The sequence below is a fragment of the Calonectris borealis genome, chromosome Z, assembly GCF_964195595.1.
Source record: "Calonectris borealis chromosome Z, bCalBor7.hap1.2, whole genome shotgun sequence".
NCBI lineage: Eukaryota > Metazoa > Chordata > Aves > Procellariiformes > Procellariidae > Calonectris > Calonectris borealis.
This window is the reverse complement of record NC_134352.1, coordinates 61,007,731-61,035,006: the sequence shown is the minus strand read 5'-3', so window position 1 is coordinate 61,035,006 and position 27,276 is coordinate 61,007,731. Positions and strand designations below refer to the sequence as shown.

General features: G+C 35.8%; 1 protein-coding gene across 4 annotated transcripts in view; it reads left to right on the top strand.

Annotated features, from left to right (window-relative positions):
• The window catches only part of AP3B1 (adaptor related protein complex 3 subunit beta 1), a 163,881-nt gene that overhangs the window by 123,000 nt on the left and 13,605 nt on the right, over window positions 1-27,276 (top strand). For 3 of the 4 annotated variants that reach the window (XM_075136702.1, XM_075136704.1, XM_075136703.1), the window contains 4 exons: window positions 8,920-9,151; window positions 12,230-12,314; window positions 21,831-21,928; window positions 26,895-27,033. In XM_075136702.1, the coding sequence (XP_074992803.1) occupies window positions 8,920-9,151; window positions 12,230-12,314; window positions 21,831-21,928; window positions 26,895-27,033 (554 nt within the window). Of the gene's footprint in view, window positions 1-8,919; window positions 9,152-12,229; window positions 12,315-21,830; window positions 21,929-23,013; window positions 23,051-26,894; window positions 27,034-27,276 lie in introns of all 4 variants that reach the window. The other variant, XR_012670878.1, reaches the window with a different exon arrangement.

Sequence of the window (27,276 nt, the reverse complement as noted above, 5' to 3'; positions counted from 1 at the left end):
CTGATTGCCAAAATCAAAATAATATATTAGAAACCATTTGTAGGAACTTCTTTGAAGTCATTTAGACTCAATGCCAAAACCTATATTAACCCCTTTCAGCAGCATCCGCTATTGCAAATTCGTAGTTAGGACGCAAGGTGAGGCTGCCACCTTATTCTGTTTTTCTAACTCTTAAACTACAGATAATCCTCAGACTTTCCAGTTAGGTGGTCAGTGGAAGAGTCGAATCACTAAACTGAGGCAAATTACTTGTTTGTATATTGGGAGAATGCCTTTTCCTTGAAACACCTGATGACTATTGCAAAGAAATTTAAAATACTATGCTGCTTGATGAAAGTCACACACATGCATCAGCCACCAGACCATCTGTTTTTTGCTTCGTAGAAGTGTACGTAGGACAAAATGATAGTAAATCTTGAGGTTTCCCATGCACAGATATGAATTTCACCATTTGATTTGGTCACTGTTATTTTAGAAATTGAAACCTGGATTGGGATACAGTTTAAGCGCTTGAGCGTAGGAATTTTCTGCAAATGCAGTTAAAAGCAAATTCTCCTTTAGTATTTGTTTAAGCCCTTTTCTAATCCATTGGTGATCCCAGAGTACCCTATGGGGAGGACTGTGCACTTGTGAATTTATACCAAGGATTGTGGCCCATAATTATGACACTGAGTTCAGTCCTTTCCTTCATGATTGTATAATAACCCTGACTTAATCATGAGAATATTCCCATTTTGTTGCTACTGAAATTCTTTCTTGCATAACTGTTTAAAGGATTTCACTATTATTTTCATTGGATTATTCATGTGGTTCATTATGCTCAGCAGAAGGAAAAGGCAAAGATGCCAAATCTCAAACAAAACTATATGTTGTTGTAATATAAAGCTTTAAGTTCTATTATACATGTGAAATGCAATATATCTCACTGGCCCCCAGTTACATAGAATACAAAACAAGTGCACACTCAGTTTTAAAAGTGCTCGATTGATCTGGTATGGGATTAATAGAGTTTTCTACTGTCATGAAGACCAGATTAAGGTCTAATTCTGGTTCCTTTGTATCATGTAGTCATTTTTATGCTCTAAGAGCAATACTTTTTATTGATATAGAGTTACTGGAAATCTGTCTTGTTGGTTATATTTAAGAGAACCATTGAAAAATCTAAGGGACATAAAAATATTAGAAAAAGGATAATTTAATATTCTGAAAGATTTTGATCATCTCTAGATTCACAGATTACCTTGAACACACTACTGTTTGAAAGCATGATTTTATTCCTATTTGAGATCATACAAATATTAGAGTAAAAAAAAGGGCAGAGAAAAGGATTAATTTTGGCAGCCTTACACAGGCAGACTATGGACAGTATAATAAAAGTGCTCTTTTGTTTGAGATTCATCTCCTTGTGATTTAAAAATCAATAGGAGTTATTTGGGTTTTTTTAATTTTTATTTTCCTTGCAAGTTTTTAGAGACAAAAGTATTTTTCTATTAATGTTGGAATTCAGTAAGAATTTTTGAAACTCACTTTCTAATGTCTGAAATTGTCTGAAACCAATACTGGTTTAAAGATATGAGCATTGATATGCTAATTTTCAATTAGTCTCATTGACATATTAATCATTTAGGGAAGTGTAGAGCCTAAAAGTTGGTGACAATGCAAAAAGAACGGAGTTAGGATGTATCGGAAATTGAAAGATTTCATAGCAGACATGGATTTTGGAAGGTGTTCAGTAGATGTAGAGCAGTGAAATGCTATTTTAAGTATTTTCCAGTATTTGACATGATGTCCTCAAGTGTCTGTATGTCTAGATAAATTAGCCCAAATTGAATCATGGTATCCTGTTACTTTTCTAGACTGCAGAAAACATGAGCTTGTTTGTTTTGTTTCCCCATCCCTCATCAGAGGGATGCTGTCCTTAGTTTGGCAATCCATATTAGCGTGACTTGAGTATGCTCTAATGTTGGGATTTGTTACAGCCTCTTGAAACAATGCAGAGTAGGATGTTGACATTCTTTCTGCAATTCTTTGTTTGCTTTTTATTGTATCTTTTTATGAATTATTAATTCTTTATTTTCGTAAGAGCTGTATAAGGAAGACATTTCCTTGTGACTGTGAGTAATATGTAACTGGTAATGGAGGAAAAGATCATGAATATACTGTTTCCTGCCAGTAGTTGTTTTTCCTTTGTTTGCCTGGTTTTCTATCTTTCTCCTAATACTATAAAATTATAGTTAAGTTGTTCTTATAGCTTCAGTTGAAAGATCATGTAAATGTGGCTGGGCTATGTGATAGCCCTTCTCCTCTTAGCTGTTGCAGAGTTACTGGAGCATAACTTTACAGTGAGTGTAAGAGAGGATATAGCTCTCACAGCTCAGTAGGTCATTCTTGGATTATGTCATGGATATTGCCAATAGGAGGGCAGTAGAAGGGCTACTTAGATTAAATGATTCAGTCCACTGCTTTAACAGAATGTAATTTAGAGGAATAGAACTATAATTATCATCATTCTTGGAAGCAACTATTTTTTTTGCAAAATTGCATGTTTTATCCAGAAATACATACATTTCTGAATCACGATCAAAAACTAATCTATGTTTATTATTACAACATTATTAAGCTAAGGAACAAATACAAAAGAAAAAAGACAACCGACATAATTTTGTGCTTAACAATAATAGTAATAATAATTATACTTCATACAGGAAAGTCTGAACAGCTCTGTTTTCTGTAGTAGGTTTGATAAACCCTGTAGTGCTTTTTGTTTTAAATAATTATGGAAAATAGTTTTTTGTATTAAGTTAAACTTAGTTATTAAGGACTTATTGAACTGGCAAAAAGAGCATGTTCACATGCAGAGTATTCAGTGGTTTGTAACTAGTCAGCTCTGTTGTGATAAAGAAAGCCAAAACTACTGACAGTGATCTTACAATTTTCCCTTCACGTGGTTAGATGAGTGGGGGACTTCTAAGGCAAATCATAATGTTGCCCTTCTTGTTCTTATATAAGGTAGTTTAAAAATATTTGCAGCTTCTTTGAGGGCGATAGATCATCTTTGAACGTACGCAGTTAGCGTGGGAGCAGTCTGACTCGTACCAATATAGTGTTCCCATACAATATCACTGTGGAGTCCCTACGCTGACTTTTAATTTGTGGTGGCTTTCAGTCAAAATGGGGTGGGAGGACAGTCTGTATATTTTTTTTTTTACTTCTGTCATTCTAAATAGCTGTATAAAAAAAAAGTTTTGCAAGTTTAATCTTAATAATCTTCACCCAAAAAAAGCAGACACGCTCTGTCATAAAATAACTATTAGTGACTAGTTTGTATCCTATAAATCTAAATTGAGTTGATAATATGGTCCATTACCAGCTAACTGCACAGAGTATTTTTCATTTTACACTCTTCAGTTACTTTTTAGTGAAGTGTTAAAAAATATGAAGCTTTTCTCCTCTCTAAAATTGCACACTGTCTGTCTGTTATTAGGGAGATAACAGCTCTTATAAATGTTTCAGTAAGTGTTAAGTAGACAGTTATGTGCACTCTCATTCCACGCTTATTTGCTTACTGTAATAAACTGATAAAATATGTGTGGTTTGTCTCTGTGTATCTGCAGGCATCATGAGTCACATAGATTTCCTTTAGAAATAATGTTGTGTCTGCAGAATTGATTGGTTATTTTCATAAACCATCCAAAGGTACACAAACGACTTCTATTATTTAAACATATGCTGTGTAAGATTTGTAGGGGATTATCTCCTGGTTACTAGATGCTTCTTGTTCTATTAACTCTTTGGAGGATTATTTTAACTCCAGAGTGATTGCAGGTATCTGCCGTGTGAGTTTCTTTAAGTATTGCAGTTGTATGCGTTAAAAATTTTAGAATTAAAACAAAAAACTCTGTTTACCAGACTGATGCAACTGTTAAATAGACTGCATTACAGTCACACCAACCTTTGCCAGCTCAAAACTCTTGCTAGCAAGTAGAGGGCCTGAGAATTCTCATTTTCCAGAACTAAATTCCTTTGTTCAGCATATATGCATTTTATTTATTTATAGTACTGCCATGTTAAATGCAACTGAAAATTAGTGTTCTACAGGAAGGAAGATTGTTAAAACATAATGCCATTATTCTGGCCGTCCTTTGCATGTCTGTTGCTCTGTATAATGTATTGAAAACAAAAGTGAATGGACTCATGAGTGAAATTATGACAGAAACATGAGAAGTAATGCTGAAAGGGACATAGATTAAAATCTCTAAAAATCACAGGAAGGTTTCAGTAAAATTTGAGTCAGTGTTACAATTTTAGTATAGTGAGGGATTTTTGCTGTATGTGTATGCATATGTATCTATATGTTGGACTTTTGACTACTAACTTCTAATGTTTTCATTCCTATTAATAAATAGTATTAATAAAACCAGCTGTATGTTAAAACAGAGAAGCTACCGTACTTGAAAATACTTGTTTTAACATGAATAAAATGTATTTCCTAAGCTTGTCAGTGAAAAATGGGTGAACCATTTTATGAAATAACTTTTCTATTGTGCATGTCCAGCTCAAATTGAATTAAATGTTAAAAGTTAAAGACTAAGCTTAAACTTAGAAGTAAGATTTAAGTTATATCTTAAAACTTAAGTTTTATTCATTATTTCAGTAATGATTTAAGTAACAGGTGCTAGTGTGACTCAGCTAATAACCTCTTACTGCTGTTGTCTCTTTCTATGTACCAATAAGGTATTTATTATTTGAAGTACCTCCTTTCTTATTTCTTGACAACTGAGGGGGATTTTTTTGAGTTTGGCCTTGTCAATTATTTCTAGAAATCTATGCAGAGTATTAATCTATGCAAGTTTGGTTTTAGTATTCACAGGTGTTTTGAATTTTGAGGAGCTGTGAAGGTCCATACAATTCATACTTTTTCCATTCATTTTACATTAGCCAGAAATCTGGTCATCTGATGCCACAGGAGTCATTATTTTATAAATATAATTTAAAGATAAGCTACATAAAAGTAACCCTAATCTTACCATGTATTTATGCACGTAAAATGGCATTGGAGTAAAAAGATACCTGGTCATTATGGATTTTTGTCGTGGTTTAACCTGGCAGGCAGCCAAATACCACGCAGCCACTCGCTCACTCCCCCTGCCCCCCAGTGGGACGGGGAGAGAATCGGAAGGGTAAGAGTGAGAAAAACTTGTGGGTTGAGATAAAGACAGTTTAATAGAACAGAAAAGGAAGGGAAAATAATAATAATAAATAATGATAGAATATACAAAATGAGTGAAGCACAATGCGATTGCTCACCACCCGCGCTGACCGATAACCAAGTAGCGATCGGTACTTCCTGGATCACGCCTACCCTTCATCTACTGAGCATGACGTCACATGGTATGGAACACCCCGTTGGCCAGCTGGGCTGGCTGTCCTGATTATGTTCCCTCCCATCTTGTGTACCTAGCTCAGTCAGTAGGCACGGGAGCTGTCCTTGGACTAGGAGGGCTCTTAGCAACAACTGAAAACATCAGTGTGTTATCAACATTCTCCTCATACTAAATCCAAAACACAGCACTAGGAAGAAATTTAACCCTATCCCAGCCAAAACCGGAACAATTTTGTAAAATTTCACTGAATTGTGTTCTTGGACAAAAGTATTAGATATTTTCATGCTTGTCAGAGATCAGTAATTGGACTGAAAAAAAATTACTCCATTTAAAAATATGGTGCCTGTATTCTTCAAGTCATATTACTACTATTACTTGAAGAGGGTCAGAAATTTAAATATTTGGCTATGCCTTCTATTGTGAACAGCTGTATTTTCTTCTGATCATATAGGAAAACTAAAAATGTCCCTGAGAACATTACATTATCTTTTTAAGGAGAAGAAAATGTCTGAACTTCACCAAATTGTACAGATTCGAAGTTGGGGTTGTGGAGTTTCCTCAGTTCAGACGTATTCTGAAACTGCCTTTAGTCTTCACACTGAAGGTTACTGGTAGATCATTAGTTTGTTTCTAAAAGAACTGATACCAGATTTTTTGTGTATTAGAGAAAGAAATACTGGGTGAAAAGTTGAAAGTGAAATCTGTGGAAGTTTTTGCAGAGGTGTTTGCTCGATCACATCCTGTATGTGGTGTTCTAATTAGTCACATAGTGGTTGAGTTTTGAGGGAATGGGAAGTCTTTCTGACTTTTTTCCTTTATTATTTGTTCTTCATTCAGTATGGTATGTGTGAAACTTAATGCACCTTCCAAAGTCACCTCTGAATACAAACTCACTCAGTTCCTCATGTAGTTTTCTTCAGCTTTCATCAATGTAGTTCATGCTTCCAAACATTAGTTGATCTTTACACATACTCGTTTGAGGTGATGGATATTACTAGCCTGGGTTTCCAGTTCAGAAACTGGTGCTCAGAGATCAAGATTAAGTTTGTTATGTGCTCGTTAACTTCTGAAGTTTTTCAACAGGATTCTTTACAGCCTTATGTTTTCCAGATACTCTCCCATTTCTGTTACATGCTATGGGTTTAAATCCCAGCTCTTATGAGCTTCTCGTATTTCTGCAAGTGTTCACTAAGTCTTCAGATCAGGCCCTTGATGTTGAATGTCATGGTCAGGAAAATGTAGCAGCAGGTAAGAGTTTTGTAGGGAAGGCAAAATAAAAGCCCATTCTCCTTGCTTAGCTGCTTGGAGTCTTGAACATCCTGCTATTTGCAGTTGTCTCGTTCATTTAGTTGTGCATTCAGGGCTATGGGTAGGGCAAGAGAAGATGGACACTCATCAGTGGAAACAGATAAGCAGATATATCTAACAGATATACTATAAAGTTCAGTAGCTCATAGTACATTGATCAGACAAATGGGATTTTCGTGCTGAACATTTGACTTTTTCAACCTCCGTGTTCTGTTTGTGTGGTGTTAGTTTTCATGTAATTTCCTAGCCTTTCCTTAAAACTTGTTGAAAGAATTCAAATTCACTTTTCCGCAGTTTTCTGCATATTCCTTACTTTTGCACTTTTGAGCTCATGATTATGGATTTCCTTATCAGCAGTATCTTCTGGGAATTTGTTTGCAACTGGATGTCTTTTATTCATGCTACTTCTTCAGGATAGAATGGACCCAAATGTCCTTGGGGTTTCTCTTACTGCTTAGGGCAGCAAGACTTAAAGAAGTGACAACATCCTTCTGCTTTATACAACAGTATTTTTAGTACTTGACTGGTGTAATTGTTAGGCAACATTTTTTGTGGTTTTAACAAGAGAAGGAGAAGAGAATTTCTCAGTATACTTTCACAGTACACAGTGAGCTTTGGGTGACCATTGAGTTCTGATGCATAGAATGGAGAGAGACTTCTTGTTGGAAACAACATAATTATTTGACCATGAAATGGTGGAATTGAAGATCCTTAGTATACTGAGGAGGGTGCACAGCAAGCTCCCTACCCTGGACTTCAGGGGAGCAGACTTTCAGGCATCTGTTTGGTAGAGTACCATGGGATAAAGCCTTGGAGGGAAGAGGGCCTCAAGAAAGCTGGTTAGTATTCAAGGATCACCTCCTCCAAGTTCAGGAGCAATGCATCCCAACAAGGGGGAAGTCAGGTAAAAACAGCAGGAGGCCTGCATGGATAAACAAGGAGCTCCTGGACAAACTCAAACACAAAAAGAAAGCCTACAGAGAGTGGAAGCAAGGACCGGTAGCCTGGGAGGAATGCAGAGAAATTGTCCAAGCAGCCAGGGATCAGGTTAGGAAAGCTAAAGCCCTGATAGAATTAAATCTGGCCATCCAGAGGGACCTGGACAAGCTTGAGAAGTGGGCTCATGTGAACCTCATGAGTTCAACAAGGGTCCTGCACCTGGGTCTGGGCAACCCCCAGTATCAATACAGGCTGGGGGATGAAGGGATTGAGAGCAGCCCTGCCGAGAAGGACTTGGGGGTACTGGCGGATGAAAAGCTGGACATGAGCCAGCAATGTGCGCGCGCAGCCCAGAAAGCCAACCGTATCCTGGGCTGCATCAAAAGAAGCGTGGCCAGCAGGTCGAGGGAGGTGATTCTGCCCCTCTACCCTGCTCTGGTGAGACCCCACCTGGAGGACTGCGTCCAGCTCTGGAGCCCTCAGCACAAGAAAGACATGGACCTGTTGGAGCAGGTCCAGAGGAGGGCCACAAAAATGATCAGAGGGATGGAACACTTCTCCTGTGAGGAAAGGCTGAGAGTTGGGTTTATTCAGCCTGGATAAGAGAAGGCTCCAGGGAGACCTTATTGCGGCCTTTTAGTACTTAAAGGGGGCTTATAAGAAAGATGGGGACAGACTTTTTAGCAGGGCCTGTTGCGACAGGACAAGGGGGAATGGTTTTAAACTAAAAGAGGGTAGATTTAGACTAGATATAAGGAAGAAATTTTTTACGATGGGCGTGGTGAAACACTGGAACAGGTTGCCCAGAGAGGTGGTAGATGCCCCATCCCTGGAAACATTCAAGGTCAGGGCTCTGAGAAACCTGATCTAGTGGAAGATGTCCCTGCCCATGGCAGGGGTGTTGGACTAGATGGGACCTTTAAAGGTCCCTTCCAATCCAAACTATTCTATGATTTTAACTGTAACTCTTAAAAAAAACTCCAGTAATTTGATGGGTAGCTGTAGAGTTAAAATATGGAAAACAGATTTATAATGAAAAGTGAGGCAAATACAACAAAGTTAAAGCTGCTGTTTCTCAGCACCAGCGATGTTATTTTCAGGCTCTGTTATCTGGTATCTATTACTGCAATTTGTTTATGAATTTGAATATGTCCTTGTATGTTTCTAGTTCACTAAAATTCTGACTAGAAAGCAGGTGCTCTAGCTGAGTGAAAAGTGCAATATTTAATTGTCATTTTATCTGTTCTTTGCTTACTCCATTCACAAACTGTTGTTTTGTACTTAACAGGTCACTACCCAAGTCTCTGTGCCAACAAAAACACATGAACTGCTTCATCGAATGAGTGGAAAAGGATTAGCAGCTCATTATCACTTTTCAAGACAGCCATGCATTTTTGGTGATCGTATGGTATCTGTGCAAGTGACAGTAACAAATACAACTGATCAGAAGATAGAGAATATTCACATTGGGGAGAAGAAATTACCTCCAGGCATGAGGATGCATGAGTTTAACCTAATAGGTAATCATATCCTATCTTTAAAAATATGGAATCTTAGTCTTTTGCAAAGTTTCAAATATAGGAAAGTGGTTTTGCATAGTCATACGTATACTCATATGTACGTATACATACACACACACATTCATGCAACTATCTTTTCTTAGATAATCAGATTTTAACAAAAATTTAAGTCAGCTTTCCTCTACTTGTATTTGACTTTCAAAATAACTCCTTAGAACAGAACTTCCATGCCTAAAATGTTCAAATATCAATTATATTATATCAATTCCAGTCGATATAATAATTTTTTTCTGTCTCCCCACAGACTTTAATTCTCTTACAGCCTTAGTCCAGAATGGCTATAACAGGCTACTATTAAGAATGAGGTTTTGATTTATATATTCACAAATATTTTCTTTCCGAGCTTTAAAGAACATTTGTAGATGTATTATTTAATTTGGTGGTTCAGCTTTCTCATTGTTTCCCTTGTGAGCTTTTGGCAGTGGAATGGAAGTGTGTGTTTTAGTCTAGTTTGTGTCTACCATACTTCTACAAAGTGTGGCTGCTTAGACTAGGTAGAAAGCAATGCTTAGCCCATCCTAACCTAAACTGTTTTACTTTGTACTTTCTGATAGAGATGTTTTTTTGCTAAGTTTCTGTTAGTGGAAAAGAGTAGAAAACCTGAGAAAGAAGAACACAGATCATAGCAACTTTTATTCAAAGGTAGTACTTGTACACACAACCTGCTTTCTTTTCTCAGCAGTTCTTTGTTTTAGGACATTGTGGTATAGTCAGAAGGAAAAAAGTGTCTCTGTTTCATAATATGAAATGGAAAGGACAGACATGCTTCTTTTTGACACAAGCTCCTGTACTTTAGATGTGTTTCTTCTCTTGTAATGAGCTACATTACTATGTGAATCCATATCACGTTAGAAGAATACAGAAACAAGTTCTTAAAGGACAACAGTGAAGTAAAGATTTCAGTAATTAAAAAGATGTTTGTTATTAAATTGCTGTATGCTATTGAAATACTTTTTTTTTTTTAACATTTGAAAGGCTATGCAGATTTACACCAAATAGCTACAAAAGCAATTATACAATGCTACAGTTTATTTCAGAGTTAAAATTTTGGAAGCATTTGCATTTTGATAATGATAGATACTTGATCAAGACAGTTACTTTTAGGAAAGATACTAATTTTTGTGTTAAGTGAACTGTTTAGTGTTTATTCCTCAAGATAAGAAGTCCAGTGCAGAGTTCTGATTTCAAGTTATTTTCAACCATCAGCCTAATTTTATATCCTTCCCTTTAAACATTCAAAGAATAAAAGTCACAAAGGCTTACAAGTACAAAAATAGTAATCAGATCTATAAACTATAAATCAGATCCGGAGATACTGTACTCACAATACAGTGAGTGAACAGTAGTATTCGCTTCTTCCACTTAAAAAACATGAAAGTTAATAAGTTACCCAGTTCAGGTTTCTTGAGTTCCGCAACACAATCCTATCCTTTAAAGTATTTATTTCCTCAAGAAAGACATTATTGTCTTCCTGTCCTGTGAAGCTTTTGGCTTCTTCTTCAGAAAATAAGCTGTGTATCATCTGTAGTTCCTTCCAAAAATGTTGCTTTTCTTGTTTGAATGCAAATTTTCTGTATTCTTTCTCACACTATCTAGAACTCAGTTTATATGCCTTGTTCTTCTTACTACGTTTTGTGTTTCCAGCATTTGGAAAACAGACCCTATAATTTCCCCAGCAGAACCAACAGAAGAAGTGTCAGTGTAGACAAGACTCCATTCCTACTGGAGTATAAGTCTAGTTTTGCCTCCATCACTGCAATTACTGTTGACAATTGTCCTGATTTTGCCAGTAGAAATGGGCCAAATTATTTCACCTAAGTCCCTGTGCACAGTATTTTCTTGTTGGCTAGGTGCCTTTGAAACCCCGTTTGAAAACATTAAGGTCTAAGACTTTGGTAAAATTTAGTCTGAATTTGAGCTGGAGCCTGTAATTTTCTGATGCTTTACACAGACTTTTTTTCTTAAAATACTTTGTTTTCTATTCATTCCCTAGCATTAGTTTAGTCTTTGCCTAACTGCATCACCTCCGTGTTTTCCATATTTTTCAGAACTTAATCTTGGTATAATTAAATTTTGTTTCCTTTTGTCACAGAGCAGCTGCCTACTCTTCAGTTCCTGAAAAGCATCAGATACGTTAATGAACAAACTGGAAATTAGACATTTTTCTGCCTGCCCGATCATTTTTATTTGAATTCCTCTCTTTTAACTGTGCTTTTAGGTTTTCTTTCTTGTAATCTTGAGAAGTCAAACTCTGCTCCAATGCTTGCTTCTAATACCTCCTACTTATGTAAAGAAGGAGCTTTTCTTCCTACTGAAACAAAACCTTATCTCTACAACATTGAGGAAACTGTATAGTGATATAGCCAAGAAACTAAGAATGAACATGTCTCTTGATACCTTAATTTGAGAAGTGCCTCAGTCTGCAGTGCTTGTAAAGCACAAAATTATCTTCCATTTTGGGTTCATAATCTTTCCACTCCCTTCCATAACTAATGCAAGCGGAATATTGAGAAGTAAGTAAACCACACTAATCATGAAATATTTTAAGTTTCTGCTCTTTTTCCATTACTATGTGTAGTAATGCAAATTTTATTAATATTTGTTGTGGTTTACTATATATTAACTAAATTTGCAAATTGGTGTTACTGAAAATGGAATCTCGGTGCTGGATCTGTACACAAGGAAAAAGATGTAACTGCAGTATATTTTTTTCTGTAAATAATTTTCCTAGCTTTTCTAATGCAAATCATTACTCTGTTGATGGCAGGGCTGTTAGATTGAAATGGCAATGTTTCATGTGCACTAATTGTGGGGAGGTGGGATCCAAGACACTTAAACATGCAAGTGTGACATTTGGGTGATGCTTATTTGAAATAAAACTGCAAGTATTGGCTTTTTTTTATGGACTCTTTTTTTTTTTGTGTAGGCTTTCTAATTATGTGAAGTTTGGGGGTTTGCATCTGGGGTCTTCTGTTGCTTTGCATGTGTACTTCACTTGTTCAAAATGTTTTCATGTAGAGTGCCTTGAACCTGCAGGATCCATTACAGTTTCAATGGGTATTGACTTCTGTGATTCTACTCAGACGGCCAGTTTCCAGTTATGGTGAGTTCTTGGGGAGGGAGGGAAGGAAAAGTAGCGTATATTAGAAGTTTACTTGGCAGTAGTAGACGTGCTGTTTATTAAGTATTTAAAGAATCGACCAACAGTTCACAACATGATGTATACCCAACATGTTTTTAGAGAAATAAGACCTAATTAGTGTTCGGTTTTACCAGGATTATCAGTCTTCTAAATTTTTTTAGCACTTGCTTCTAAAAACACAGATTTGATGGTAAGCTCAAATCTAGGTTTGACATCACATGTCTAAGTTCAAAAAGTCTTTGACAGGTTGTGTTTGGGAGGTCCTGTTTTTCCTTTGGTGTAAATGATACCAAGTAGAAGCATGAACTCCTCTTCTGATTTAGAATTATTTGTCTGTTCCTGAGCTTTATTTTTATTTTTCCCCATATTCTCAGGATTCTTCTTAATAACACCACCTTGAAGGGAGCAGTCAGGTCCGACTAATCTGCTGGCGTGTTTTGTGTGTATTCTTCCTTGTACGAAATCGCAAATGAAAAAAGCACATAGTGTGAGCAATTGTACTACCTCAAGTGCTTATTATGGCTGTTTGTGATCTATGTAAATGACTGTGTGAAACCAACCCCAAAATTTGCTGGTCAAAGAAGCTTATTCCTTATGCTGTAGATTCTTTTAAATGATTGGAGAGATAATGAAAACAAGTAACTGGCTGGCCAACTAGATTTTGTCTTATATACTTGATTTATGCTTTTTATGCTAATTATTGGCACATTCAAGATCCTCCTTTGTATGAGTTCCTATTGCATTCTAGCCTTGCAGGGAACCTGTTCACCTAGTGAGAACTCTGTTATTAACTAGTGTTCAAACCAGGGAAAATTTATAGTAGCAATGTCCAAACATCAGGAGTGAACAAACAGATGGGGGAAAGCTAGACACCTTCTTTTAAGAGCTGTTCAAGCTTACATAGTCTTTGAAACTATGCAAAGGCACTAAATAAATCTGCATGACTTTTTTTTTTACATATTTTGAAATAATGTTTTTTGGCATATTTTGTTGCAAGATGCGCTACTTTCTATATTCTGCGCAAAAAAGGATGTTGAATAGACATTCACATTGCCGCATTCCCGTTTAGGGGAAGCCCTTTGAGAAAGTTCTGTACCCCTTTCTTGAACACTGTAGAAATTTTAGTGTACTACTACTAACCACAGCTTGCGCAACTTACAGGTTATTAAAGATAGCAGAAAAATCTTAATAATAGAGATGTACCCAAGTGACTCCAAAAGAACCCTGCTAAAATAAAATTTCTTGTTCTAGGGGCAAGGAGTTTTTACTATTGATTTTTTTTTTTTCCCCTCAAACCTTTTCCTGTACAATGGATGCTCATGCATAGTCATTTTAAAGATATTTGTACCTCCAGCAAGATGTCTGCAGCATGTAGTTTATGCACATCACATTGTTGTAGCTAGTCTGTATGCTGTTTGCAGGAATTTGGAAACAGCTTTGGACTGTTGCCTGATGCTAGGTTTGTTTGGGAAAGGAAGTTCCCTTCTAGGCAATGCAATTTCATAATTACTTCAAAATGATAGGCTCTCTTTACCTAAATATATTTTGGGGTTTTTTAAATAAAATATGCTCCTTTATCAAGCAGGAACATTCTTTTTTAAATAGAGCAAATATTTTTCTTTCAAGTACATATTTTCAGTATACTAATGATTTGATTCCAAACTTATATCATTTATTGCTAAGAATCTTAGTAGTGATGAGGATAAGCAATGTAGCATAACACATTGATTTTATGCAGATCACCACCTTTATATTTTGGGAGGTCTGCTGTATTAGTGATATATAAAAACTGATTACTTTCTCCAACATTGCCTAGTAATTGTTTATTATTTTCCTATTAGACAAACAAGACAGATCAATATTCCTGAACACCGACCAGACTATGAGTAACATCACTGTAAATAGATTTGCCTCAGACCTCAGCGGTGTATTCATTTTAATGATTTGGACAATGTGAGTCCAATGACAAAGCTCAAGCTAAGTTTAAAATTAAATTAAGACTAGAAATTGCTTAGTTTGTTCCTTTGCTAATTGATAAGGCCTTTTGTCTTTGATACTAGTTCTTAGAAAATAGTATAGAAATAGGTAAAATGTTCTTTGCATTAAATTTGCTATTCTGCTGTTAAAACACGTATTGTTCAAAATCCTACTGATGTTCAATATCATTGAAGAAATTGTGCAGTGTGATGTTTTGGGGGCGGTGTCTCAGAGAACTCAGCTGCAGCCTTTTTAACTTGTCATACTTCTTAAAAAGCTTTTATCCAAAAGGATGAGTGACTTGAAGTTTGTCAAAATGTAGTTGAAATACTGTGCACACAAAGGTGTCGATATTCTTGTATTTCCTGATAACATATCTTTATGAAAGACATTGTCAGTTATTTTGCATTTTTGTTGGCAGCATGTTCAGCAGTAAAGTGTTCCTGATCATAATCATTTTCTTTACATTGTTCTAAGAGGAGCACTTTGTCTTCCATCAAATGTAATTGATCCTGAAGCAGTGTAATCACAATTACTCACTTTCTTAATTGGCCTGCCCAAAATCAGAAAATGGAAACCGATCGGCAGTGTTTAAATCAATACCTTTGTAGTAAAACTTGTGGGGGTGGGGAGATAGTGGTAATGGGTAGATCAATTGGTCTTAGATGCCAATCATGGACTGTGTGTTTTGCATAGCAAACAATACCTTTCTGCTTGGGGATGTGCTGTTGTACTAGTGGTTCAATAAATAAAAACTGTATAAAGAAAAAAACTAACGAGTAATAAAATATTTAGATCTCTCTCTGAATTTGTACAAATCAAGGACAATGAAGGAGAAGCTGCATTACAGAGAGAGGTTCGAAGGGCTGAGCTTTGAAAGACCTCCCTCGTAAATACTATTTTTATTAAGCAAAGCTTACCAAGATCACACATCTAATTAAAAAGAGATGAAACGCCTTAACTTGAAACTGTGCCTAATGCGTTTATGCTCACACTATATACTTGTAAGGAGAACATCTCTTCATTGCTACTTTTCTTGTGCATCTCCTTGCAGAGGCACGCTAGTTCAGCCACACTGGTGTTCTGCACAATAATGCCTCTCAAACAGAAAGTTAAAGAGGAGTGAACGGAGGAACTTAGTCTTTTAAAAGATTTTTGTGAGCATTACTGTTTCTTTTTGGGTTACTTTGTTCAGATTCTGCAAGCAAGATACGCAGAACTTAGAAGTATAAAGCAATTTATTATTGGTTAACTCACATGCAAGGTAGTCTGGAAGGTTGTTTAATCCTGGTTAAGCGTTAGTATATTCACCATCCCAGTAAAAGACCTCAGTCTTTGCAAGGCAGGTAGGCATCAGTGAGCAGAGCAAAGGTTGGAACAGATCATTGATGTTACAGACTGACTGCAGTACTCCACTGACTATGGAATTTTATTTTTTTTCCTTGTCAGATTTTACATATTTCCACATCGGTGTGTTTTCTGTTGAATCCTTGAGCTCCGAGTAATCACCATCTTAACAATCCTACCACTGCCTCTTGTTTTACCTTTATTATCTTGCAAGTCTCTACTTTTGAGATATTCTCAGGTCTTTCTCACGGCTTACTAGTTTCCTTAGATGTCTGAACAAAGATTTCAGAGCTTTGTCACGTCAGAATTTGGCTTGGATCCTTGGAATGAAGACATTTGAATTCCTAGAGAAGAAAGGCAAGGAAGGTTACAGAGACAGAGGGTTAAAGCATATACATGCCCTTGTCCTATGTTGTGTACGTGTATTTAGCATTTCGGATTCCTGTCTGCATTTGTAAAACCCAATAGGCAAATCTCCAGCTTCTTATAGGTGTCTGGTGACTGACTAAAGGTGAAGGGGAGATGTCCTTTTTACAACATTGAGAGCTGGAGGAGGAAGCTTGTCCTTACCTCTTCTTCCCTATTCTTTTCATCCCCCTTTCCAAATTCTCTTAGCTGTTCCCAAAGCTTTGAAGGAACCACAGCTTTGAAGATAAAATTAGTTTACAGAGAACCTGGTTTCTTCTCCCCATTCTTTTGAAAAGTATGCAGGATGTTGTTTAGCTGTCTTTGAAACAACTTGGCATGGGTAACATGTCCATGCCATGCATCTCTTCCCCTAGTTTTCTCAAGGCTTAAGTGCAAAGAGTATAATCAGAGCTCCCAAGAAGAAAGAGAAATGGAATGAAAGCAACAACTTCTGTGCCTTCCGTTCTTACTCAGAATAATGAGATAATGGGAAAACAGTGTGATGTGACACAGGTTTTTACAAGCATGGGCTGGTTACCTTATATTGGCATTTCCTATGTCCCAGTGTAATTAGAAGAGCTGGGACCGTGTACATACTCTTTTACTGTTGTTATGCTAATAGAAAAGAAAGCTCTCTGTTCACCTCATCTGCCCTGGACTGTATAAAGAGAGCATTTTGCTGTTTACTCCAGAAGAGGTTAGTGAAGCAGGAAGAATCTAACATTTTCTTAAATGAAGTAAATTCCATGAATGAGATTCGAAAACCTTGTTCAATCTGCTGTCTGCAGGTTCTACCTTATCATAAAAGCTTTTGCTCTAAATTTTGTTTTCCTGGGAGGAGATTTTTTGCAGCATGAAATTCTCTTACCTTACTCTGTGTTGATGTAGGAATCTTCCCAAGCAGAACTTCTGCCGGCAAAGAGGAGTAAATGAAGAGGATCAGTTGGGTAGCAGTCAGTATTTCTGTTGGGTGCAAGCATGCATACAAGCGTAGATGCTTGCACAAAAGCATCTGATTAAAATTATGTAGTAGAATATGTTATGGAATATATTAAAAGCTAATGTTAGACATGCGGGACTGTCTTTAAATCAGTCACTTGCATTTTCACTTGTTTCTCACTGTTTCCTTCCTTAGTGCTTTGTCAGCAGATCACTAAGTTGTTTACAGATGTTGGATATTAAGACAAGCAATCTGGTACTCTTCTCTGTACTTCAGTACTCTAAAGTAGTCAGTTGGCCCAGTTCCAGAAAGCAATTATATCAGGATAGATAACTGACCTGGAAAAAGCAAGGCTGGGCATGAAAACTAATCTAATTTATTCTATCGCCCTAGGCTTTTTTCGTGTAAAAGCAGGATGCTGTCTTTTCCTTTCTTCAGCAAGACTATGAGCAAAGTCTCCTAGTGTCCTGGTTTCAGCTGGGATAGAGTTAAATTTCTTCCAAGTGCTGTGTTTTGGATTTAGTATGAGAAGAATGTTGATAACACACTGATGTTTTCAGTTGTTGCTAAGTACCCTGCTAGTCAAGGACATTCAGCTTAAGAAAAAAAAACCAAACCAAAACAAGCATTGCGAGGGAGCACAGCCAGGACAGCTAGCCCAGTTGGCCGACGGGGATTCCATACCACGTGACGTCATGCTCAGTATATGAATGGTAGGCGTGTACCAGGAAGTAGCGATCGCCACTTGGTTATCGGTCAGTGCAGGTGGTGAGCAATTGCATTGTGCATCACTCATTTTGTATATTCTATCATTATCATTATTATTTTCCCTTTTCTGTTCTATTAAACTGTCTTTATCTCAACCCATGAGTTTTACTTACTCTTACCCTTCCGATTCTCTCCCTGTCCCACTTGGGGGAGGGGGAGGGGGGAGTGAGCGAGCAGCTGCGTGGTATTTGGCTGCCGGCCAGGTTAAACCACAACACCTAGAGTTCTCCATTCCGTGTTTTGTGGGAACTTAGTGTTGTGTTGCTCTTCCTCTTCGATTTTTTTTTTTTATCATCTGTGGAGATTTTTTGAATACAAGACAAAAATAGTGAGCTGCTTTTGGTTAGGTGTATTCTGGGTCAAGCCGCTACTAGGAGTGAAACAATATAAATAGCAAGAAGAATGTTCCTCAGCCTCTTATTAGACTAATAATTTTTAAAAAGCTTTGAAAATTAAGACTTTAAAGACTGCCATTGTGGAATCTTATAAGTGATAATATTATTTGTATTAGTTTTAAAGAACATGTTGCCATCATTGTCCTCAAGTCTTTTGTTATGGCAGAGAACTTCTTTCCCAGCAACCCTTTGCAGCCAATTCTTGGGAAAAAAAAAAGAGGGAAGAGAGAGGGAATAAGGAAAATGGACACTGTTTTCAAATGACAGGTGCTAGCTGCTCCCACTGCAGCCATCTGAAGAAAAGTTAAAACTGTGCATCTTCTAAAGGATTGAATGTTAGTCTTGCAGTGTCGTTTATCACAGAGATGGTAAGTCTTCCTGTGTTCCTGTGGGAGCATTATCATCTCTCATTTGTTCATCTTAATTGGGTACATCAGAAGATAAATTCATGTGATCCTTGGAATTACGTCATGAAAGTGGTGTAAGTCTTTTAAAAATACAGTATGTACAGTTTAACAGTTATTAAGGCAACAGTAAGAGTACTGATGTCTAACATTATTTGCTCCTAAGTTCACAATTAAATACAAAACAGATTCTGTGAACTAGTGGTGAGGTCCTGTTCTCGGACATCCCTATTTGTTTGATTCTTTTAAGAGTTTCCTTCTGCAGACTTCTCATTAAGCATACATGTTCCACTAAGAATGTAACTTGTCAGTTGCACTTGCCTAGTACCACAAAATGCAATCTTTAATTTTTGAAATCTAAAACCAGTTATGTTTTGTTGGCTTGAGAAACTTTGCTTTTTTTCTGATAAGCTTCTTCAGCTTCGTCTTCCAGGAAAGTTAGAGCAACACCACCTGAGAAACGTTTGAGTGCAGCTTGAACGAACTGTCTGCCAGATTCTTAAATGTTAATGTTCAAGCATCAAACCGCTTACGCAGTTTTTTGTTTAAACATCATTTATACTAATTATAGTATTCAAAGTATAAATAAATAAGTTAAATACATTGGGATTTAGTTTACTAGGTATTGGGGGAAATTACAGTTGTACTGCAAGACTCAATTTTATTATTAAACCTATCCATCAGGTATCTGATGAAATATCCATCTTTGGAGATACTCAGAGCTCATATGGACAAGGCCCTGAGCTATGTGAACTAAGGTGTCCCTGGGTTGAGCAGGAGGTAGGACCAGGTGCTTTCCAGACACACTTTCTGACCTGAGTTGTTCTATGGAACTATGAAATTACTTTTGTTAAATTAGATATTACTAGACCTCTAATATAAAGATGTAATAAGAGATGCAGATCAATAAACAAAAGCTGTATATTTAGCCTGTAAAGTGTGTGATAAAGAGAATGATAAAAGGGAGGATTATTTTCTCTGGCTGAAAAATAAATTTACTGAAGTACGCTGAAATTAAAGTAATGCAAAGTAAACCAGATGCTGGATAAAGTGAAATTAAGAACAAGGTGGTTTTGAAGAACAATTAGCAATCAGAATTTCTGCTTGCAGACTACGAAGAGTTCATGGTTTATCAAAGAATATCTACTAGCTTTTTAATCACTAGGGGGAAGAGAAGTGGAATGTTAACAGTAGAAGTGTCGAGTGGTCCTCTCGAGCAGTTACAGCCATATAAAAGCCAAGCTATGCTCAAGCTTTTATTCCTTCTTATTGTGAAAAGATTGTTATAAGCATGTCAAAGCAATCCAATCATTGATGTTATAAGTCAAGTTTATGTACAAATGGCATGTCCAGTCAATTTAGGACATGAATCATTGTATACTAAACTGTTTATCTGTTTTATGCTGAATTATGTAGTGCACAACTTTCTTAAACATGAAAGATAACATTGGTTGAATGATCAGTTGAACAATACCAATGAAGGTATTATTAAAAGTTTTAGTCATATAGTCCAAGTAGTATATATAAACAGCAAAAAGTTATGAGGCATTTGAATAAAGACCCTTCCTTCAGTTCTTAAGCTGATGGAGTTCTTGATCAGTTTTCAAAGGAAAAATTAAAGGAAAAAATACTACTTTTTTATTTTACAGTGCACTTGGTCAGACCAGCCAGTCAAACAATCCTTGCTCTTTTAGTATGCTAATGACTTTAGAGATGGATGGTGTTTAAAGTAGTATAGGGGGAAAAAAGAGAGAATTGTTAGCTAATCAAATTTTTAAAAGCAGCACTTCTTAAATGATTCATTGTAAAGGAAATACTAGCCAGGTTTGAAGAGATTGTTTCACTGTATGTTTACTAAATAATAATTTTCACCAAAGTTAGCATTAATGCTGAATTTTATTTGAAAAGCCCATACTTGAGATTGCATCCATAAGCATAATTGTAACACATCAGAAGTCAGAAAGTAAGAATGTTCTAGTTCCTAAGCATGTGCTTGTGAAAATGCGTAATTATGGTAAGTATTAAAATTTTAAGTAATAGGACCATAAAATGCTTTCCTGTTTTCAGGTGACTTATCTTGCATCTTTAGGAGGGAGGCACATATGTTTTCTGTATTATTGATCTAGTGCTGTTTTTTCCATCAGTCTATCTTATTTCAGAATTTTGAAGTTGCAGAGTTATAAAAAATCAGTAACACGTTTGAAGTTAATTTAAATACCATGGATATTAATTGATGAAATATATTTTCCATTGTAATGATTGTATCATTATATTAAGTAAGATATCTGAGGCATATCAGCAATCAATATGTATCAAGTATTTGGTACATCAGCAAAAAAAAGTGTTCTTTTCTAAAAATTTCTCATGCCTCAAAGTATTAACAAAGATTCTGACTGGATGTACTGATCCTGAATTAGTAGCCAAATCCCTTACAGTACAGTTAGTCAATCAAACATAGCAGAGTGAACATATCTTGAGTTTCTGTAGAGTTCTTGGAGAACTCCAAGACAAGATAGTTGGAAACTCAGAGAATTGAATGGATAGGGAGAGCAAGTTCACTGTATGGTATTAATTTCTGAAGGAGGAATCTAAAGCATTTGATCATAGTATGCTACTACTGAGAGTAATTTTTTTAACTCTGCCATTATGAAAACTGCCTCAAATTCTGCGATTTCCCAGTATGCTTTTACATCAACCAGTATGCTGTGTGTTTTTGTTTAAATATGCAAAATGTTGCGAAATTGAAGTGATCAAAGATATTTCTTTTTTACTCCCAAATTTATTGTTTGGTTTGTTTGGAGTTTTTTCAGACAATAATAATCCTTTCTGTCTGAAATTACACCTTTCTTAGGCTTAGCCCTATTTCTGGCATAGCTGTTGCTGATGGCAGAATTTGTGAATAACAGTTCTTTTAAAGGAATTGTAAAATGCATAATAATTTGTCCTTTGCAAGCATATAGTGTGAGTATGATGCCTTATAGATTACAAATAAACATTAATATTTTACATTTCAGAAATACAAGAGCATGCATACTATATTAATACTACATTTGTACTGGAGAAAATGGATCAGCTTTACTGATGTAAGAAATTAGCAGGCTTTTGGATTAGCAAGGTAGAAATCACGCAGGTAGTTCTTACACTGTTTATAGATTCCATAGTAAATTTGGAGCTGATATGTATATATTAATCTATGTTGAAGCCCTTGGTTGATTCTCTGTAATTTTTCTTTTCCCAGCACAAAGGATGATCATTTCAATGTTAACATTCAGCCCCCTGTTGGAGAACTGCTTTTGCCTGTCACTATGTCAGAGAAAGATTTTAAGAAGGAGCAAGGTGAGAAATATTTCAGCAGCTTCAATAAATGTGTTTGGATGAGAAGAGGGCTGTGTGCCTTTCAATTTCCAAGCCTACAGCAGGTGCTTCCAGTGTAGCTGTTTGTGTTCGTCTCTGTTAGTATTCAGTCTGATACTAATGATTTAATTTAAAAATATCTTTAAAAGGATGTGCAGTGGTATTTGACAGCTTTTCAGTGTGCCTTTAAAATCACAAAGCCCACCCTTTACCCTGAAACAGTCTTTTGGCTCAGAGAGTTTTAGCTTCCTATCCTGAAGTGTGAATGTCTTTCCTACTAGCAGTAAAGCAGAAAGTTGGAACCCTAGCTCAAGGAGATAAACCAAATATACATTGATATGCTGTCTGTCTTTATTCCAAGGCTACTTTTAAGTACTATTAATGTACCTGTTCCTCAGCTACTTTGAAGATGATTTTAATCTTTTTCCTTTCAAACATTTCATATAAAAAAAAAATTCTTGTTGGAATACTGTTTTAGAAAGGTGACATCTTTTATATACTTCTGCATTCTTCTAATGTTGCATCTTCAAAGAATGTAAGTTTCTGATGCTAGTCTGAACAGAAACCTCTCCAAGAGCTTTTAGTGACTTGAATATTTTATACAAAATAATTAGAGAAAATTGTACTTAGCTTTGACCTGTGTTAAATGGAACAGTCCATACTGCTACCCTTAATTTGGATATGATTCTTGGGTATTTTAAAATATAAATGATTACATTTTGGATGCATTCAAATGTAATAGTGTTTACTCATGTATCTCAATGTATGGGGCTTTACATGTGTAAATCTCTTCACACTGAGATGACAATATACCCATGGGATCCTGTCTCATTGCTGTGGAAGGCTCAGAAACTCAGTATATCCATCAAACAGTCAAGAACACCAATGAGTAATGCTACATATTATTAATTATTGCTTTTGTATTTTTGAATGATTAAGAAAGTAGTTTAGATATTGCCTAGATCATTTTCAGTTAAGCTTACGGCTGCAGTGAAAAGTTAGGATTGTGCTTTGTTTTCTTAACCAATTGATACTTATTTGCTGTTCTTACCCTTTGCTGGCTAAAGCCTGCCTCTCTGCTTTATACCTGCTCAGCAAACCAAGGTGAGTGATTGAACGAGGCTGTGGCACATTTATTTTAAACTGTTCCCTTCTAAAAATTGTAGCTGAGGTTGTAGTGAAAGGAAAGCAGGTTACTGTGCTTCCTCACCCCCTCCCCCGTTGTTATATTTGCTTGCTTTGTGATATTTTGATAGAGTTTTTGTATGTTTTACTGTGACTGAGGGCTTTTTTTCCTCCTGACTGCCCATACAGAACCACGAGCACATAGAAGAAGTGTACTTGGAGAATAGCTGTGGTCCTCTGTGGAGTTGTTGCCAAAATTCCTTTTTCTTCTGCCATTTTACTTCTATGGTTGTTGATTATTTGTCTGAATAAATCTGGCAGCTGTTTGCTATGTTTAATAGAGCAGAAAGGCTACTCTGAATAAAGCTATTTGAAAATTTGTTTATATGAAGTATTTGTAAATCCATGAAGGTCTCTTGGCATTTCTGTATCGCTCTCTCTGTCTTCCTGAATTCATTCGTTGATGCAGGACTTGATGCTGGCAAATTTACCACAGGTTTAAAAACCTTTTCTATTGCATCTTTTTTCTTATAGATATCAGCTGTTTCAGAATATTCGTGGTAATAGAGGTTTCAGTTCTAAATTTTACATAAGTATTTATTACAAAGATCTAAGAGCAGCTAACATTTGGGGAGAATTACTATGTGATCTTGCTAAATGAAAAATCCAAATTACAATAATAAATGCAGGGCAATTTAGAAGTTGGTATATATTATTCTATTTTGTGTTTAACTTCGATTTGTCTGTATTCTCCAAATGAATTTGATTTATATAACTTGTTTTTCATTTATCATGCTTTTTCTTTTTCCTTTTTTTTTTTTTCATTTTTGGACATGAGATGTTTCAAGTCTTGTACCTGGAGATGCCTTATTTTATTTGCAACCAAAACAAATAGGTAAAAAATAGTGAAGGAGTGAGGAGAATATTAGAAATGCAAGATTCTATTGGGGGAGAATGAGAATATGTATGGGTTTTAAGGATTTTTACATCTAAATTGCACATGTAACCTAATAAGAATGCTAAAGAGGAAATAGCCAGTATTATACTGCTACGTAGAAGACAATTCATTGTTACACATCTTTACTCAATTACATTCTGCTGTGTTGCATTGTCTGTTACGTTTGTATATGTCCATTTTCTTCCTGATGGCATAAGGAGAGGAAAACACACAGGTTATTGAATATTCATGGCTGTGAAGGTTATCTAGTGGTAGCAGCAGAACCTCAAAAGCGGGATTTATCCACATGCTGCACATGATACGGTTAGCCTTGCTACACCGTCTTCCTTTCCCTTTCCTCCTGAGCTGGGGAATCCTCCAGTGAGGTAATTCCCCAGAGCAGCAGCTGAGTTAGCAGTTGATGTTGTGATTGACAATTTGGAAGCAGTGGATAAAAATGGTATTGCCAAACTACTCTTTTACCTTTCTTGTTAAACATTTTTACTGATCTTCAGGCTTCAGGATTTTATACCCTGTTTTGCATCACTTCCCCATGAAAAGTCCAATATCTGTAGCAGGAATTCTGCATGAGTGAGACATGTACTGCTGGGGTCTCTGTATCCAAATTTTTACTTGTCTGCTGTTTGATTCTCATGTTTCAAGCAATATTAAAGGTGGCACGTAATTGTTATAGCTGGATATCAATCAGAATTTTTATGAAGATGTTTTTAAAATAGCCAGTTAAAACTACTTTAAGTATAAAGACTGGTTTTTTTTTTCCACTACGGACATGTTTTAAAATAATTTTGTCAAATTTTTTTAAAAAGTGTATACCTGATTCACATTAAAAAAAACCAAAAACCCACCAAACAAAAAAACCAGCACCACCTTCATTAAGTAAACAAATTGTTTACCTAATCTTATTAAGATTTATACATCCAACTTGTCTTCCTAACAAACAAGATGCTAATTCTTTAAATGGTTGGACATTTACTATTTTCTGGCCCTTGACTACCACGAGCAATCATATTTGATGCCCCTTAATTAGAGCACCCTTTTTTCTTTCCAGGTTCTTTTCCACCTCAGCAATCGAGACAATACATTTGCTTACCATGCTGCTCTCCTAAGTGTTCTTTTGCATGTAAATTAATCTTGATTCAGTTTACACTGTCATGCTGAGTGGTACAAATTGCCTATAACAATAAAACAGCATGAGTTAAAAATAAAGGGGGGTGAAAAGGCAGATTGAATGTGTGCCTTACTTCATAGGATGTTACTTTGCTTTATGCCAATACATTAGTCGACGATAATGAATCTTCTGTTCTGAAAAGCATGGTTTAGTTGATTTTTTTAATTTTACTTCAATGGAGCAGTACCTTGTCTTTTATAGAACAAGTTAGACAAACCATTAATGACAAGAGTGTTAAGGTTAAATATGAAGCAATGCATTCACTTCTCTGAGTGCTATCCATCTTTCCATTTACAGGAGCTTGACAAAAGTACTGGCTTTGTACAACATTTCCTTTAATTACATGCTGCGGGAAACAGGCTTTTAACATAAACATAGTTGCATTCATTTATTCAGCATTTGCTCTTCAATAGAGCTTAATGGAGAAGGTTTAAATCCTAAATGAGTACACACATCTCTCAGCAGTGTTATGTTAGTCCCTGTGCTCTGCTTAAAAGCAGTTTTAGTCTGCGTATGTGGTTTTTAAAGCTTTTGCCTAATAGTGAAGTTAAACAATTTGAAACAGAATGTTCTGTTCCCAAGATAAAGCTGATCTTTATAGAAGTTGTATGCTTATTTCTGTTCTCTTCAAGAGCAGATCATGTTCAAAAATATCCCGTTATTTACTTATGAGCTGTTCCATTTTTACTTTGATATTTCTTATTTTGTGACAGCAGCTAATGCACATTCTAGTGCATTAAAATGTTTGATTTATTTTTTTAATTGCTCTATTAAGCATCTTAGTGCTATTTGCTCTGGGTTAGAACTGTATGTGGAGCCCTAAAATATTAGCCTTTTGAGACTTTTGCATTGTTTTTATTGTTAGTGTTATCATGGATTTCAGATGCTTCATGTTTCTGCCTAAAGTTCTGTGCTCCATTGTTTGCATTTTCAGCTTCTGAACATAGTGTAAAAATACACACCAATGTTAAGTTGTAGTTACTGTTGGATTTTAATCAACACGAGCGTCTGGCAAATCATTCTTCTAAACAATGGATGTTGATAGAAGAGAAAAGTGGGGGTTTTTGTTAAAATGTCCTTGAAAAACATTTCCTTCTAATTGTTTTTTGTCATGTGTTTGGATATAATCTTGAAATTTCCATTTTGTGGTGATATTCAAGTTATTTTAATCAAATTGTTTATCGTGACATTTTAGAGAGATGGAATACTAACTGAGTTTCTAATGTGATGACTTTATCTTCATGACTACTATCTGACTTTCAAGATTATTTTTAGCATTTAGATATGAAATTATAATTAAATGTGGTGGGTTTATGATTGAAAGATTAGAAGGTGTCTTTGTATATGGGCTTACTTAAGCTGGACTTTTCCAAATCAGTCTTAATTAATATTTCATTTCTGTGTATACATTATTCTTTTAAGTTATGCTTTGTGTGAAAAAGAACCATCTTGGTTTCACAGTTGCATTAGTATCACACATATCATTGTTCAATTATTGGTAATTTGTTTCTAATAATAGGGCATTGCAAGTAATACTTTAATGTAATTATGTAATTTCTTATAAAATTGTTTTCTTGATGAATGATTTAACTTTTAATGCAAATGTGGATTTTTGTTTAGAAGTCTCTTATTTTGGTTTTATGCTTAATAACCGAGCAAATCTTAAAATATTCATAATGAAATACTTAATGTTTCAGGGCTGCTGACAGGAATGAATGAGACATCTGCTACAATAGCTGTTGCTCCGCAGAACTCTACTAGACTGGTAATAATTGAGAGGGTAGTGAAAGCAGCAAACCTGGGTATCGTCCCTTCTGGTCAAGATAACATACACAGGTAAGATTACATGTCATTAATAGTGGAACCATCTTTTAATATGAATTTGTTAGTTCAAAATTCGTCAACATTTGATAATATCAGGGAAAATTTTATTATCCACACCTTTAACAGATAAGGTACCCAATTATACTGTAACATAGAATCCTAAGCAGATATTAACTTGATCCTAAGTAGTCCTCAGTTCTGTATTTGAATGTCTATAGAACAATCAAATATCTAGACTTTACTGTACACAGTTAG